This window comes from Crocodylus siamensis, chromosome 4, assembly GCF_052110815.1.
Source record: "Crocodylus siamensis isolate JL-2025a chromosome 4, ASM5211081v1, whole genome shotgun sequence".
NCBI lineage: Eukaryota > Metazoa > Chordata > Crocodylia > Crocodylidae > Crocodylus > Crocodylus siamensis.
Genome location: NC_143398.1, coordinates 206,467,202 through 206,484,096, shown reverse-complemented (window position 1 = coordinate 206,484,096; position 16,895 = coordinate 206,467,202). Strand labels below are relative to the sequence as shown.

At 46.1% G+C, this 16,895-nt stretch overlaps 1 protein-coding gene across 5 annotated transcripts in view; it reads left to right on the top strand.

The window, feature by feature from the left end:
- Positions 1-16,895, top strand: part of UBR3 (ubiquitin protein ligase E3 component n-recognin 3) — a 261,968-nt gene that overhangs the window by 36,314 nt on the left and 208,759 nt on the right. For 4 of the 5 annotated variants that reach the window (XM_090045496.1, XM_090045495.1, XM_090045494.1 and 1 more), the window contains exons 6-7: positions 3,848-3,914; positions 7,923-8,053. In XM_090045496.1, the coding sequence (XP_089901622.1) occupies positions 3,848-3,914; positions 7,923-8,053 (198 nt within the window). The remainder of the gene's footprint in view (positions 1-3,847; positions 3,915-7,922; positions 8,054-16,895) is intronic. The other variant, XM_090045497.1, reaches the window with a different exon arrangement.

Genomic DNA, 16,895 nt, shown 5'->3' with positions numbered 1-16,895 from the left:
TCTTTTCAAACTGAAGAGCCCTAGCCTTTCCAGTCTCATCTGGTATAGCAACTGCCCCATACTTTTTGTTGCCCTTCTCTACCTTTTCTAATGCTACTATATCCTTTTTGAGATGCAGACACCAGAACTATGCTTGCAGTATTCAAGATGTGGGCACACCATAAATCTGTATAATGGCATGATCATGTTCTCTCTTTTGTTTTGTATTCGCTTCTAAACGATTTCCAACATTTTATTGTCTTTTAGTTGCTGCTGCACATTGTGCTGATTTTTTTTAAAGAGAACTATCTACAGTGGCTCCAAGGTCTCTTTCTTGTATCATAACAACTAGTTAAAAAGCCAGTATTGTGCATGAGGGCTGTGTGAAATTTTGCCCAGTGTTTTGTTTCAAAGCTGTTTCGATGCATTTTGAGCTCGAAACAGCAAAATCAAAATGAAGCAAAAGTCTTCGAAATAGCTTCGAAACGAAACGAGGGAACTTGAAACATTACAAAAGTTTTGAAATGTTTTGAGTTTTGATGCCAGGCTTGCTGGCTTCAGCGTCAGTCCCAGCTGGTAGCATCCGCCTCCTGTCATCTGACAGGCAGATTGGGGACTTGCCTGCACCCCCGGGAGGTCTGCGGGAGCTATGCCAGAGTCCTCCTTGGAGTGCGGGCCCCTGATCTGCCTGCTAGATGGGCACAACCAGCACTCAGCGCCGGGAAGATTGGTGCTGCCACTGGCCCCAGGCGGCAGCACCTGGCTTCTGTCAGCCAGCAGGCAGATCTCGGGCATGCACCCCTGGGAGGACTCTGGCACCAGGAGTGCCGGCAGGGCCCTATCTGCCTGCTGGCTGACAGGAGCCGGGTGCTGCTGCCTGGGGCCAGCAGGGCTGGGGCAGATCAGCTCGTGTGGGGACCCACAGACCTGATTCTGGGATGGGGGAAGGTCCCCGTATGAGCTGATGTCCTAGGCTCCGCACCCTTCTCGAGCTGGCTCTGTTACGGGGCTGATCAGCTCATGCGGGGGCCTTCCCCATACAATTCTGTGAAGTGGAAAATGGGTATAGACCTTTGTCAGCTTCCATGTTAAGTATATTTTGTGACAAAACCTATGTTTTTAAGATATTGGAGTGACCCTGGAGCCCAAGCTTCTCTTTTCTGTGCCATATCTAGGGGATGGACTAGATCTTGTTTTTGAGGTGACACCTCACCCCTAGCCACCTGTAGTCTCCTTCTAGACCTTCACAGCTGCAGCAGAGGCAGCTCTGTCACTCTGGGGTTATTATCCTGGGTTTGCAAAAAAAGGGGAAGGAGACCCCTCTCCATGCTCCCCCCTTCCTTGGAAGAAGAATGCTTGAAGCATCAATTGCTTTGTGATTACGTTGGCCACAGGTGATCAGTCAGTAAGTAATCAGAAAAAAGGTTTAATTACAGAAAAAAATAAGTCACACAGGCAAAAGCAACTATAGTTTGAGAGAAAGATGAGGAAAAAAAAAAGGTTACTAAAACAATTTCTTATTGTGCTCCTCTAGCTAGAAAAAGCTACAGCAGGGGTAGGTAATGTTTTTTGGTCAGAGTGCCGAAAAGCACCACAATGCCTACCTTGGAAGGTGCCACAGTACCGGCATGCCAGAAAAAAAAATGAGGGTAGGGGGTACATGGCAGGATACCCTGCTTGTGCCCCTTGCCCGCCACCCAGAGCCCCTGCCTCCCAGCCCGGGCTCTGTGGCTGTCAGCAACTACCCCAGCTCTGGGTAGCCGCTGGAGCCTGGGCTGCTCCCAGATGGGCTTGCAGTGTCCCAGCTGCCTGCTGGGAGCAGCCCAGGCTCCCAGCTGGCAGCAGCTACCCAGAGCCAGGGCCGGCTGCAGCCGGGAGGCTCCGAACAGCTGTGTTAGGCTCCAGAGCCCCCGCATCAGCTCCAGACTGGTATGTGCACCCACATGTTGGAGTGGGCAGTGTGGGAGGGGCCTGAGACAGTGCAACCCCGGTCTCTCCTGCGCTCCTGGCACAAGTGATGGTGGGGCTCCGGAGCCCGGCACAGCTGTTTGTAGACAGCCCAGGCTCTGGGCAGCTGCAGCAAGCAGCGGGCAGGCTGCAAACAGCTGTGCTGGGCTCCACAGCTTCAGCATCTGCTCCATGCTGGCGGCAACTGCACGGGCACATTGGGGCGGGCTGTGCTGCCCTGCTGTCTGTCCTGAGGTCCACGCGCAGTTGCCACCAGCATGGAGCTGATGCTGGGGCTCTGGAGTCTGGCGCAGCTGTTTGCAGCCTGCCCGCTGCTTGCTGCAGCTGCCCAGAGCTGGGACTGGCTACAAACAGCTGCCTTTGATGTGATTTAGATGAGAAGCACTCCATCATCATTTTCTCAGTGCTAACGTGCATTTCTCCATTTATACAAATATATGCGCCAGGTGCTTTTAAAAGTGCCTGGTGTTGCAGCGCAAGCATGTGTACAAATGCCCTAAATGCCAAGTACACATTTCAGGAAAGAAAATATTCAGTCTTCAATGTTATTCTGAAAAGCTGTACCTTATTTTCCAAACAGATTCTAACTTTTAACTTTTTTAATGGATGAAGTCACACTTTGCAGAAATTCTAAGGAAGACTGAAATCCATTGATCTTGTTTTTCTAGGAGGCAGTGCAGTCTTTTTCTTAGAATATTGGACTTGGACACTAAAATCTACTATCCCAATTCTACTGTGTGTACACATATTCACATTGTCACAGTTTCTTAGTTAACTGAACCTCTTGACTTCTGATGCTGCTGCTTTCTGAGATCAGCATTAGGGCATGCACTCAGGGCTAGTTTCAGGGCCTGTCATTCTGGCATCAGTGACCTTTCTCCCTCAGTTAGTGCATACTAACCAGTTCTATCCTTTGAACCAAGCAATACCAAAATATTCTCTTTCACTTTGGGGGCAGAACTTAAAAAAGATGGATACTTTTATTATTTCATTAAATACCTCCCATTGAGATTAGTCCCTGTGGGAAACATTACTTATCCATTTAACCAAGGATATAGTCACTAGCAAACTGAGATAGATGAAATATTGGTACAGTAATCTTTTGACAGTTCATGTACCTGTGGAATCTCTCATGTCTGTCTATAATGGTCTTTGCATATTCCATAATTCCATTTTGATGAATCTGCTGTACATGTCACTTCCTCTGCTTGTGCCCCATCTTGGCTCTTTGTAAAACTTTGGTAATGATGTTCTTAACTGAAATTGGACTCATAGGACTTGGGCTTTTCATTTAAAATGTACTTTGAGAGCTTCAGATAACAAGCACTTGTATAAATATGAATTACCAGTATACTATTGGACTGCTCTAATTGAAATTAACTATTTAGAGCCGCTAAGAATGAATACATTACTTGATTGTAAAATGGTTGGACAACTTCTAGTTTGTGTTTCCCTCTGATTCTTAGTCATTATGGTGTTGGAAAAGACAGAAAAGGCTGAAAAATTCCTATAGATATGTAATCAATCCACCTTAGTTATATGTATAGCATCTAGGTATTTTATGTAGGTTTAACTATTTCCTAGACATTTAATTTCAGTAAGAAAGGCAAGTACCCAGCACTATTAAATAGCTAAAAATGTTTCATCTCACAAACAACAATGTTGCTCTTTGTCTGGAGGGTAGAAATACTTTTTTTTTAATTGTATTTTTCTAATAAGTTGTATTGAGTCCCAGATTCTATGAGTAGACCAAGTTTTGTCCTCTTCCTGCATATATTCAGGGGCCTTTTGTTTTATAGCCTTACAAGTAAACTAGAAGCAACTTAGAGAGCATAAAGTCTCTCTGCAGTTCCAACTATATATGCAGCTTTCAATTTTTAAACTCTTCCCCCTACCTCAGGAGGACCAGGATGGTAGCCAAGGTGTGGGCAAGCGCAAGAGGGTGAAACTAAGCAGCACCACCAAAGGTATTTATAAAGTAATGATCTCGGTTTATCATTCTTGCTTTATATTTATTTTAAAGTATCTAAGAATATTAATTCACTTTTCAAGCACTGGGGGCGCTGCATGTGACGTAGACATCAAATATAAGGGAATGAGTACTGACTTGGAAGAACAGCAAGTGAATGAGTTTTTAACAGCAGCTCATGATGGAGCTAGTGCCACCAACTCAGTATTTAGGGCTTATGGATTATGTTTTGACCTTCCTTTTGCTAGGGAGCTTGTAACTAAATATTCCGTTGTCACTGTGTAGATGACACATTTTAAAAATAGAAAACATTTAAAAACAAAGCTGAAGTCTTGTTTGTTCCTAACAGCTTCTTCCTTCAAATGAGTGTGCAGTGTGAATGATGTTTGGGTCAGATAAGAGTGGTTCCCCTCTGATCTTTTTTGGTCTTACCTAAATGGTTACTCTACTGACATTTTAATTAAGAAAAGAGAGATCTGTAGAAGAAGGAACTCAAATGAATTCTCCTTTGAAACTCCATACAATAGGCTTAAATTATTCACCTCTGTGGGGTGAATCTTGCAATCCTTAGACTTAAGCAACTTTCCCCTTGAGGTCAGTGAAAGTGCTTCAGGACTTTCTCATGTCTTTGGAGGTAGGAGGGCATCTATTTCTTACACATTTCATTGAGAAGTCATTTATGTTGAAAAGGTGCTACTGACAATGGTTAATGACCAGCATAGGGTCTGATATTCTAAGTAGCCAAATAACTGCCTTTCTTTAAAATTAGTGTGGCATGATGCTTATGATTATGGGAGAATGGAAAGCTAGTGTGAAAGAGACCAGCCGTCAGTAGTCAGCAGGGTTCAAGAACAGAACACTTGTTGGAAAGCTGAAAGAAAGGCAGGAACAAGGTTCTGGAAGGAGTTGAAAGTGAGGATTTAGATTTTGAATTTGAGATGCAAAGCTACATCTTTGAAGGACTACGATGGTTGTAGGAGAGGAAGATTGATTCTTTTGAGAATTTCAGACAGTCTGGAGAGCCAAGAGACTGGGAAGGCAGAGCAAAGGGATCTGGAGTTTCAGCAGTGGTACAGTAAGGATAGAAATGCTGGAGAAAAATAAATGATAGTTTTCAAGGGCTTGGAGGTATATATATACATTCACAAATGTAGGAAGAGGACAGATAAAGTCATTGAGGATGACTTTAAAGTTGCTCTCCCGAGACAGAAGACAGTGGATTTGCCAATGGTGATGTGGAAGCAGCACAATTTTAGAAAACAAGAGAATGAGGATGGAGTTTTCGAGGAAAGAGAAAGTAAATTTTACTTATTTTAATTTGAGAAAATTGATGGACCTCTGCAAAAAAAAAAAAAAAAAAAGTAAGACAGCTGACCCTAGAATGATAGCACCTTCCCTAATAGCAGTGAATTGGTACAGGGCAGTAGGAAACTTTGGTCCAGAGGTTGCCAGATCTCTGAATGGACATCACTAGAGGCAGAGGCATTTCAGCAAAATGATTCTTTAATTAAACCTTTCATTTCCACCCAGGATTGTAGTCTTCCCCCTCTGAGGCATCCCAACACGGACTGTGCTGATGATGTTGATAGCTCCTAATATCAGCCCCAGAGGAGGGAGTCTGCCAATGGGGGAAAGGTAAGTCTCTGTTTTTATTAAATATTAAATAGTTTTCTGAAGTTTTCAGTATTCGTATTTTATGTCCTATATGGTATAAAATAAGAGTATTAAAAGAAAATTTTAGAAAACTGAGTATTAAATAAAAACAGATTTACCTTTTCCATAAAAGCAGACTCCCTACTTTCAGCAATCTGGGTATTGTCGTCATGCCAGGCTATGTATTGGTGATACCTTGGAGTGCTAAGATTGTCTTAGAAATAATATTTTAAACAGCTGCTACTTTTTATAATGATGGGGAAGATTGAAAGGTCTATTTTAAATGGACTTTTTGTGCTGAAGTGTCACCCATATGGACATAGATTTGGGTACTAAGCAGCAGGTTGTAATTTTTTCCCCATGTTTTGCTGTTTATAAAACACTTGTCCCTCTAAAAGATCTAATTTCTAAGATAGTTTCAACTCTGCAGGCACCTTTTTGTTTGTCAAAAGAAATTTAACAACATATGACACTTTTCACAAGAGTAGGAGTGCTAGCCTTGATGTCCTGGACAAATTCCAAGTTGGGTAAGAGCACTCTGCCTACTTAAATTCTCCTGCAGGTATAATTGGATATGGTGTTCTTTTCTCTCTGTCCTAAAGCTGTTGGATAGAATTGTTACGTGGTGTTAAACTGTCATGTTCCATGTCAGAGGAAGCTGCGTTTCAGCAGTAGATGAAGAATGTGCACCAACAGCATACATTCTTTGTGCCTACACATTGGGACATTTGGAATGTGCGTAAAACCATGATGTCTATTCTGTGGATGGAGGATCAAGTTGGCACCTTTCATGAGCAGTCAATTCATACATACAACATTTAAAAAGGGAGAAAGAAGAGAACATAAATGATTTTAGCATGTCTGATGTAGTAAGTGACTTGTAATTTTTTTTGTGGAATACTTTTAATATAGAAATATTGAGGATCGAGAGAGGTAAAAAAATCCTTGATCTCAACACTTCTAGAATATGCAATAAAACATCTTTTTTCTTTCTTTGGATTGATAGAGATGCTCATCTTCAAATTGACCCTCGCTTTAAAGTGTTCATATTTTAACAATTCTGAAAATATCTAGTACAACAGGCTAGATTCAGGTAGTGACCTATCACAGTGGAATCCTGGCCCTGGTAATTCTAGACTTATCTTGAGCTGGAGCACTGTGATGTAAAATGCATCTGCTTTACTGCTTTACTAATGGGCCTAAAGCCATTCAGTGCAGCCCTCAATTTTTGTAGTGGCTGGCCTTATAGGGGATGGTGCTATGCCAAAAGGTGAACTGATTCAGCATTCCTGGACAGCCTGTTTGAATGGGGGTGACCTCCTACTGGAATTTTAATTCTGCTCTGACTGGGATAAATCCCAAGGAGGAATGGGGAAAGGGTAGTACTGAAGCCCTCTCCCTGCCCCGTTAACTCCTACAGGTTCAAGGCAGCAGTTTATTTGCCTAAATTTCTCTATATATGAAGAGTAAACATGGCCTGTTTAGCAGGACTGTTAAGTACCCTGGCTTTGAAGAAGACTAAACATAATATATGGTCTAATAGAATGGGGTGGGAAAGTAAAATTAATGTGTATTCTGGTCCCTGTTCTACCATTACCTTATTGGGTTAATTCTGGGGAACTTGGTTTATTCTTTAGTTTAACCATTTATAGGGCTGAAGTAATTCCTACCACCTCACAGGATTGCTCTTAAAATTATTTAGCATATAAATTGCTTTGAAGATATAAATTGTGACATGGAGTATTTTTATTTAAAAAGCTTTGAAGCTGGTAAATATATCATATAAATTATTAATTTTTTAAATCTAGTATAAATGGTAATGTCCAGTGTATAGGAGGTCAGATTTTGCCACACCTATGTTGAACATGCAATCAGTAACCTCACTGAATTCAAAGGCAAAATTCTGAATTTCATTTGAAACTAGTGGAGCTGTGATAGTTAAGTACACTTGCTCTGAGCCACAAGGCTGAGTACTACATGAAGATCTGGTCCAATGCATGTATTTTTTGAGTAAGTCATTATTTAGTGTAAGCCTGGCAAATTGGATCCTATGCAAGAGCCTGATTTTTGCAGCTGAAAGCTGTCTGATGACTTTGGGATTATGTACACAAACTATTATAGGCTTGGGAACTAAACAGTACTGACCATATTTATTTTTTCCCCAGGAGTTTATAAATACTATTATCAGTATCTGCAGGATGTAGCATTAAGGTATTTCTGATTCTTAGATTTTTCTAATCCAATAGGTTACAGAGGATAGAAGCATCACGTTTTTTAATATTCCAGTGAAACCTAAAATCATTCTGACATTTTTACTCCCTCCCCCATCTCCTTTCTCCACATTTTTGTGCAGATCAGTCCATTATGGATGTTTTGAAGCATAAATGTTTTCTAGAGGAATTATTATTTTGGACGATAAAATATGAATTTCCACAGAAGATGGTAACCTTCTTACTCAACATGCTACCAGATCAAGATTATAAGGTATTTTTGCTCCTTTTCTCTACCAACAGCTTTCCTTTTTTTTCATATTTCATATGTATTGTACCTTGTGTCAGACCATATGTGATTAATATATAACTTGTTTTCATATAAAGGCCTGTATTTTTAATTGAGTAATTGTACAACTGGGGTGTGCTAACAAATACATGAAGCAAAATGCAGGTAAAACGGATCAGACATAATCAAAGACCAAGCTGTGCATTTTTTTTTTCTTTTTTATCTCCTGTCTTGACTCTCAAACGTCATTCAAATCAGAGGTGGCCAGCCTGCAGTATGCCTGCCACAAGTGGCCCAGGCAACCTGTATGGCAGGGGCAGGAAAATACAGCTGGCAAGCTGGATCTGGCCCACCAGGCAATTCTGTCTGGCCCTCAGGGCTCCTCTGCAAGCTGGCACCTCTGTGCAGGTGGTGGGGCTCTGGTTGCTAAGCATTCAAACTCCCCACCAACCTGCCCCAGCCTGGCCTGACCCACCCAAGCCCCAAGCCCGGGAGTGCTACACACAAGATGCCTCTGCCTGGCAGAGCTTGTGCCTGGCCACCCCAAGGCTGTTCCCAGCCTCCCTGCCTGTGAGCTTGGGAATGCAGGTGAGGGCCCCACTGGGTCGGGGCCAGGGACCCCGTTGTGGGAAAGGGAGTGGGAGCGTGGGGAGCTGCACGCTGTGGGGTCAGGCTGGGCTGGCCTCACATGCTGCAACTATGTGTGGCTGAGGACTTGGACAGAAGCTGTGCCCTATGGGTCTGGATGGGGCTGGCTGCACATCCTGCCATCAGCTGTGGCAAGGGACTTGGGTGACTCCCAAAAGGAGTACTCCAGGGCAGGGGGAGGGACTTCTGGTGGCAAAGGTCAGAGGGTCAGGGCCAGGACTTCATGTTCCAACAGGGAGCAGGACACCAGTCAAGATTGCAGAGCTACCTTGACCATTCACCAAAAGTCGTTAAGCAGCCCTCCAACTGAAATAATTGGCCACCCCTGCTTTATGGCATGAAGCAGACTGGGGAGGGAACAAGCAGCACAGCAGCAGATGGGGCAGGAAGCAGAAAGCAGAACAGCAGATCAGATGGGGAGCATAAGGTGGGAGCAGATAGCAGAGCAGTAGATCAGGCAGGGGAAATAAAGCAGGAAGCAGAAAGCAAAACAACAGATTGAGCAGGGAGCATAGGGCAAGAAGTAAGAAGTAGAGCAGATCTCATGGAGCATAGAGAAGAAAGCAGTAAGCAGAGCAACAGATCTGGTGGAGGAATGGAATTGGAGTGGCATTGGAAAGCATGGGGCTAATTTGCAGCTTGCCTACCTCAGAGTTTGGCTCAACTGCTTTAGAGGCGGTCTGCAGTAGTAGTTGACTTTGCAAACTGGATTGCATTGATTTCTTAATAAAGATCTTCATCCACATAATGTAATTCTTTTGTGACTGACTGACTTGATGGTGATGGCTTTACTTGTGTTGGAAACAGCAGTAATCTCCCCTTGCAGGATGTTAAGTTATAGAAATGTTGCGTTGGTTGTGTCTAATCTCCAGGCTATTTTGGTAGGCCTCCAGCTGCCATCCTACATTGTTTTATACCCTTCTCTGACTTGGACTATTTACCTATATGCCTTCTTCTGTTCTTAGAACATGGTGACAGGATGTCACCTTCCTGTTCATGTGTTAGTATGTAGCCAGGTTCAGTCCATTTGTGTTTGTGTTCTCCAGGAGTCAGTGCACCTACACAAGGTACTTTCTTCTAGCTTTTTGCCACACTCTCCTGTTGTGCTTCCAGCTGAAGCTGTATTTAGGTTCTGAATCTCCTTGTTTAGTGAGAACCAAGGGTACAGGAAGTCTTGAAGTCAGGACCCTAAACATATGAATCTTTTTGAGGGAGTTGTTAAGAGTATGATTTAATGAGAACACAACTAAGCTACATGATGTACTGAATTATAACAAGTAACACAAAGACAATTTGTAAAAAAGACAATAGGAAAGAAAAATAGCAGAAAAGAACCTCTGGTAGTGTCTGAGACACCTTTCTATACTCTGAGCTGGACTGGATTTCAGGACCAAACTTGGAGTCCCACACTTCATCACCGATGTGGCTGATGGACAAGAGGATGCTGAGGACTGTATGACTAAAGCTTCTTGCATGAAGTTGTGTTTCATAGCAGGAACTCTCATATATGACATGGAATCCTGTCTGAGATCTTATAGAGCTGGGCCTGGAGACCAAGTATCATTACCATTCAGCTTTTTATTTCTGAAAACAGTCAAGCTACCAACAACACTGCAGAGGAAACAGCAAGCATCATTGTGTTTGCCCTCACTGAAGTTAGCAGTATTGCAGGCTGTGAGATTAACTGACATTTATTTTTTCCTTAGAGCTTTATACTACCATTTTGGGTTATGCTCTTTTCTGGGTGGGGAGGGGAAGAGGGAAGTAACTGTAGCTTTTGCAAAAAGCTGTTTGATAATGAAGGATTGGCTTGCAAAGCTGCAGTTGTCTGTCATCCCTGTCAAATACAAATATACCAAATACTTCAGTATAAGTCTCTTTATTTCCGACTACCAGTATTTTGGAGCAGAACACTGTTTCATCCATAGTAGTCTGTTAGGAGTTTTAAAATAGTGCCAGAATACTTAAAATAGTTGGCTGAATGAGCAGGTACGGTAAAATATAGCTCTGAAGGGTAGGTTTCTATACGGCTTTATCAGTTACTTCTAGTCTTGGAGTTGTTTCTTCAAAACCACCTGTGACAGGAGTATCAATATTGGAGCCTTTCTGGGAGTGGCCCCGCCCTCCTGTAATGGGCCAACCGCCTGCATACTCGCTTGCCGTGCCTTGATCTTACTTGATTAGAAGATGGTTGTAATCAGTGGGAGGCTACCCATTTTTCCGTGCCCTGGTGACAGGGGGCACTACCTGCGGCTCCTTTTTCCTCCCCTACACCGCAGCCCAAGCCTTGCAGATGGAGTTGATGTGGTTTGACCTGGGCCTTGTTATGTTCTGGCCCCTCCTCTTTACTCCCAGGGCTCCTCACTGCCCTCCCCCCCTTGCTCACTCTGGGGCTCCTTGCTGCCCCTTTCTCTCTCGGGGTTCCTTGCTGCCCCCTTCTCTCTCTCTGGGGCTCCCCACGGCCCCCTTCTCTCTCGGGGCTCCCCATGGCCCCCTAGCTCCGGGGCTTCTCGCCGCCCCCCCCTAGTTCCGGGGCTGGGGCCAATACGCCCCCAAACAAAGCTGCGCCCTCTCTGGTGCCAGGAGACCCCACGCTATTGTGGAGCTCCTATGAGGCCTCCTCCACCCCTAATAGCCTTGCCCGGTCCTCCGGTCAAAACAGTAAACATAAAGCCCCTGGGGCTACAACATAAAAACTAGACTGTCTGGTCAAACAAAAACCTACTCCCTACTAGAGAGTGAGGGAGGGGGGGGCAAGGAGGGCTCCCTGCCCTCAGCAGTGACCAGGGGATGCTTTCAATGCCAGAGTCCTCCCCTCTGACTGTCCGAGGTGAGTCCCTACTCCCACGGCTGCTGGAGAGGGACTGCCCTCCTGGCCTTCTACCTGGGCTTAAGAAGGGATAAGCCCTGCCTCTTTCTGGTCAGCTGGTTTTACCAGTTGCCCCGGCAACCAGCACCTGTGCAGCCCTGGTGACTGGCAGCTGAGCCTCCCCCTTTCTGCCACTAGGGGTCTCCCCAGAGCAGTCTCTGCTCTTAGGCGCAGGGCACCTGAGTGCACTACAACACCACCCCTCAATTTTATTGGGGCCTTGGCACATATTACATTTTAGATACAATTAAGTGGTTAATTGCACCATAAAAATCTGGCCACAAGTTAAAGCCTAGTTATGGTATGATAATATAGCAAATGAGCCACATACAATGTGTCACATCTTTGTGGATTGTTTGTATCATAACTTAAATGGAATGTTTGGCATGTAGGGACTGACCCATGATGGATTTTGACACTCAGCTGAGCATAGAGATCTGGCATAGGGCAGCCACAGCTATCCTCTGCCTGATCAGTGGGATTGGTCTAGGGGGTGGCATTGGGTCCTGGACCTGGTACTTCTATCTGATCTCTAGAGGCAGATTGGTAGCGGGGATGCCATGAGCACTGCATCTGGTAGTGTCTCTCTGATCTCGGGCTCAATGCATCCTTAAGTTTCCATAGGAACAGCAGGGAGTCAGCTGGGAGCTGTGCTCCACAGCTGCGGGTGCTGCTTCATGGTGTGGGGCATGGGGAGCTGAGAGCTGTCAACTCCATAGTTGCCTGTGCCCTGCACTTTGGATCTCTTCTCACAGGGAGCTTTAAAGAATGCTTCCCTACTGGGACTTTAAACCCTGCACCCAGGCTGCCTGGCACAGGGGTGCGGTTCAAAGTTCCCAGTGGAAGCCCATTATCCTGTCTTTGTTCCCTGCTCCTGTCAGGAGCCTCTAATCTGATCGCTTCACTTGGCAGCGTGGCCAGAGCTGATAACCAGTTGATTGTAGACTTGGCCTGCACAGCCCCAGTCTCATACTGAGACTATCCCAGCCAGGACCAAGAATCAACTGATTGTCAGCTGCCGTATATTATTCAGCTCCAGCCCCTAGACTACAGTCCGGGACTTGAATCTGGTCTGGTGTGGTCCAGGGCTGGCCCCAACAGTCAGTTGATTGTCAGCCTGGGGCGCAGACTTTACCAGACCTAGTTCAAGTATGATCCTAGGCTCCCCCTGCACTGGCAAGTAGTAATGGCACAATTGGGATCTGATCCCAACAGTCGTGACTTCTGCCTTGCACATGCTTCCTGCCATTGTGACATTAAATGAATGTGCATCAGGGGCCTGGGTATTATAAACTTAGGATAAGGAGGAGACCTCTTCTGAGATGTCCTTGAAAATAATTATTGACTAGTATTCATATATTATTCAGCTTGATTCTAGATACAAGAGACAGTTCTTGTGGCAGGAGCTTTAGAAAGATAGTGTTAATCCAATATATATGTAGATTTTTTTTCAGTGATAAAAATCTAGTTTTTTTTTCATAGCAAATCCCTGCTGTCAATTTAAATCCTGCCTTTCCTCGTGCTCCATACTGAGGGTCTGAAGGGCAGTTTATATTTGCTCCTCAGTTCCTCTCAAACTCCTTGGCTTGAGACAGCTTCTGCAGTCTGTTTCTAACTATGGTCTTGGCCCATAGCCATGTTTGGAGCCAGTCTGTTCTATCCTTTTTTTCCAGCTACTTTTAGTTTTCTTTTTCTTATTTTTCTTGGTTTTTTTTCTTTGTTCCAATCTGTCAATCTGCATTACATGAAGTGCCATTTTTCTTCCCTTTTTTAGCACTGGCTTAGCTTCCCTCAGGTTGCTTGGTTTTAAGATATGGCTTTGGATGGAACTATACCCTCAGTGGATGTGTATGTCCCAAGGACATATGCTGGTTTCAGGGCTTTCTCTTCCTGGGTTTTGGAGTGTAGACTCTGTTTATCTTGTGGGTGAATCTTTATAATAAGCCTCAGACCACAGAGTACAGGCCTTCAGTTGGACACTAATTCTCCAGGAAGAATTGTTTTAGGAGAAGGCTATCCTTGTCATTCATTCCAAAGTGGTCCTAGTGAGTTCAGGCTTTGTGACAGTTTTAGGAGGAAGACGTGCATCTTGGGGCAAAGTTACTCGTTGCCCTCCTGCTGTAAGCCTTGATGGCACTGTGTGTATCTTGACAAGGCTCTGAGTTCCCTGGACCTAATTACCAGTTTGGAAAATTGTTTCTTTTCCGACTAGAAAAGCATAAGGACAATTGCCTGAATACTCCTATGATTAATAGGTGCTGGTTGTGAAGTATAGAGCAAATGCATTGATTCCTTGCACTGAGAGCTTCAGCACTGGTGCCTGTTGCTGCACTGAGACACAGAACATGGACAGGTGTTCATTTCTAGCATTGGGAGAGGGAGTCTACAGGCTTTTAGCTGCTCTCCAGGCCTAACCAGACTGGGGTGATCTTGATTTGGGGAAGCTGTAGGGAGTGCAGTGGTGGGGAAAAATTCCCTGTGCCTTCCCTGGACTGGGGCTTGGGGAATGGGCAGATGTGGCCTCTTCCACTGATGGAATGTGCTCCTTCTCCTCTGTTGGTAGGGCTCCATATCTGTTTTCCAGCCAAACCACTGCAGGTGAGGGTGAAGACTTGTGCTTGCTGCCAGATGTCATAAGCTTCCAGCTTCTACCTTCGTTGGGAGTCCATATCCACTTTCTTCTTCAGCACTGCCTCTGGTAGTCCTTCTGCAGTCCTAGAGGTCTCTTTTAGCATTGAATTAATGAACTCCTCGTGGCTGCAGATGCTTTGGAGCCTTGACATTTCCTCTTGTAGCTCTCTTGTGTGGTCCCTGATGAACCATCAGGAGGCACAGCTCACATCACAGGCACTTTTCAACTTGACTGTCGCTGGGAGGAAACTGGAAACCGTAGTCCCCACAGCACCAAACCAGGACCTGAGCAGAAACCTTGCAACGCTCTGGCAGTGCGACATCCTAGAGCCATCTCTCTGGGTCTCTTAAATCAGTAGCCTACCTCTCTCCTGTCCCTCTCTTCCCTCGCAAGCATTAGTTTAAGCTGGCCTGTTCACTGCTCCTTGGTCCCAAAAGGTTCCCTTTTCCCTGGTAACCTGCTTCCTCTCACCAAGCTTACAGTGAAAGAATATGAGAGGGAAAGCTTCTGGGCAAACTCCCTAGTGAACTCCCCACTCACTCTGGCTTCTAGTTAAACAAGGGACATAAGTATTGATCTAACTGCTGGGTTTTAGATACTTATGCTAAATATATAGGTTAGCTCCTCTTAATTAAAGAAAGGACTCAAGTTAAAGGCTTCCCTTCAAAGAAGGGAGTGGCAAACTGATCTACGAACTGCTTACAAACTGCCCTGTATGCTGTTCCTGTTTGCATGATCCTTGGTTGCTCAGGGAATCTCCTTTTATACCCCTCTGTGCCTAGGCGTGCTTTGCTCCCTTGTTAGGGAGGGAACACAGACACAGGCAGCAACCACTCATCTTTCAGCACAGGGGTGTGCCATAATTTTGGGCAGAGGGCCGCTTACTGAGTTTTGGCAAGCCATCGAGGGCTGCATGACAGATAGCCAGGGGCAGATAAATATTAATTTTCTTTATTTTTTAGGGGTCCCACGGGCTGGATAGAATGGCTTGGTGGGCCGCATCTGGCCCACGGGCTGCATTTTGCCCACCCCTGTTCTAGTAGCACTCCCAGCTGCTCAGAACACATGCCGAAACACACATACACTCACCAAGCCAAACAGACGGCCTTGGCTCGCTTACCTTCCAGGACTAGGATCTATTGCCTAGTGTCTGGTACCTGTCTCCTCTTTCTCTTCCTCTTCTTCTCAGCAGACTGCTTGCAAACTGCCCTGTTTGTTGTTCTTGTTTGCTCAAAAGATATGGGTCTCCATGTCCCTGGAGCAAAAGGGCTGCCTAGAAACAGCCTCCAGACTGGAGGAAATTCTTCTTTACCTGATGAGCAGGGATTTGGGTTTTCTGCTTCCCATGGAAAAACAGAGAAAGCAATAGATTTCCCAGTTTACCGTATTTTTCGGACCATAAGACGCACTTTTTCCCCCCCAAAAGTGGGGGGAAAACGAGGGTGCGTCTTATGGTCCGAAGGTGTGTGTCCCGGGGAGACGGGGCGGAGCTTGCCCGCGGAGGCGGCGGAGCCTGAGCGGGACACCCGCCACTTGTTTATGCCGTGTCCCGGGGAGACGGGGCGGAGCTTGCCCGTGGAGGCGGCGGAGCCCGAGCGGGACATCCGCCGCTTGTTTAGACTGGAAGCCGGCGCCCGTGCCGGTGGCCGGGAGCCGGCAATAAAAATGGCCGGCCACCGGCACACACAGTCTCTCCTGCCATAAAAACTGGGTGCGTCTTATGGTCAGGTGCGTCTTATGGTCCGAAAAATACGGTAATTGGCGAAAACATGGATTTTTTCCCTCTTAGCAGGGAAACCTGTGGATATGCCCCTTTTGCAAAAGCAGGGAAACCTGTGGATATGCCCCTTTTGCAAAGAGCTCTGCAGGCTTTCTGAGTTCCAGCCTGCAAGAGCTGTTTGCAAAAGGGGCGGGAAATTCCCAGCCCTGCCTGGAGGGGAAGGGAGAGGGGGAAACGGCAGGACCTGACACTGATTTAACGGAGGCTGCCTCTTTGTTCTTGGAGGTAAGTGGAGGAGGGCTGGGGGGGAAGCTGTGGGAGTGGGGATGTGTTGGGGGAAGATATGGAGTGTCTGCCAGCTGGCGGGCACTCATGGTGGGAATTTGCCCAACAACTTTCCCTCCCTCAACCCAGGCAGGCAGGGATGGGGGGAGGGGAAAAGAGTGTGCCCTGGGGCACCAACCCCTCAGCTCACTCTGTGCCTGCTGCCAGGAGCAGGGCTGGGGGGGCAAGGGTAGTGGTGTTCCTCTGCGAGCTGCACATGTCCGCCTGGCTAGGAGGAGGGGCAGCTGACATGTGGTGGCTGCCACCACTACTGCACCACCACCACTGCACTGTGTGCCATTTGCTCACGGCTGGTGGAGGGAAAACCGCAACGTACATGGTGCGGTGACAGCCACTGCATGTCAGCCTCCCCCAGCAAGGTAGGTGTGTGCAGCCTGCAGAGGGACACTACTGCCCTTGCCACCTTGGCCCTGCTCTGGGCAAGCAGCATGGGATGTGGCAGTAGCAGTGCAGTGGAGCTGGTAGCCACTGTGTGTACGCAGAGGTACAGTGGAGGCAATCACCATGGAGGCTTCTCCCCCACATGCTTGATCTGCCTCCCCAATCCCTTCCTTCCCCTACATCTCCCCACACACCCACCTGCTGGGGTGTGTCTGTGCCCGTGCCTGTGTGT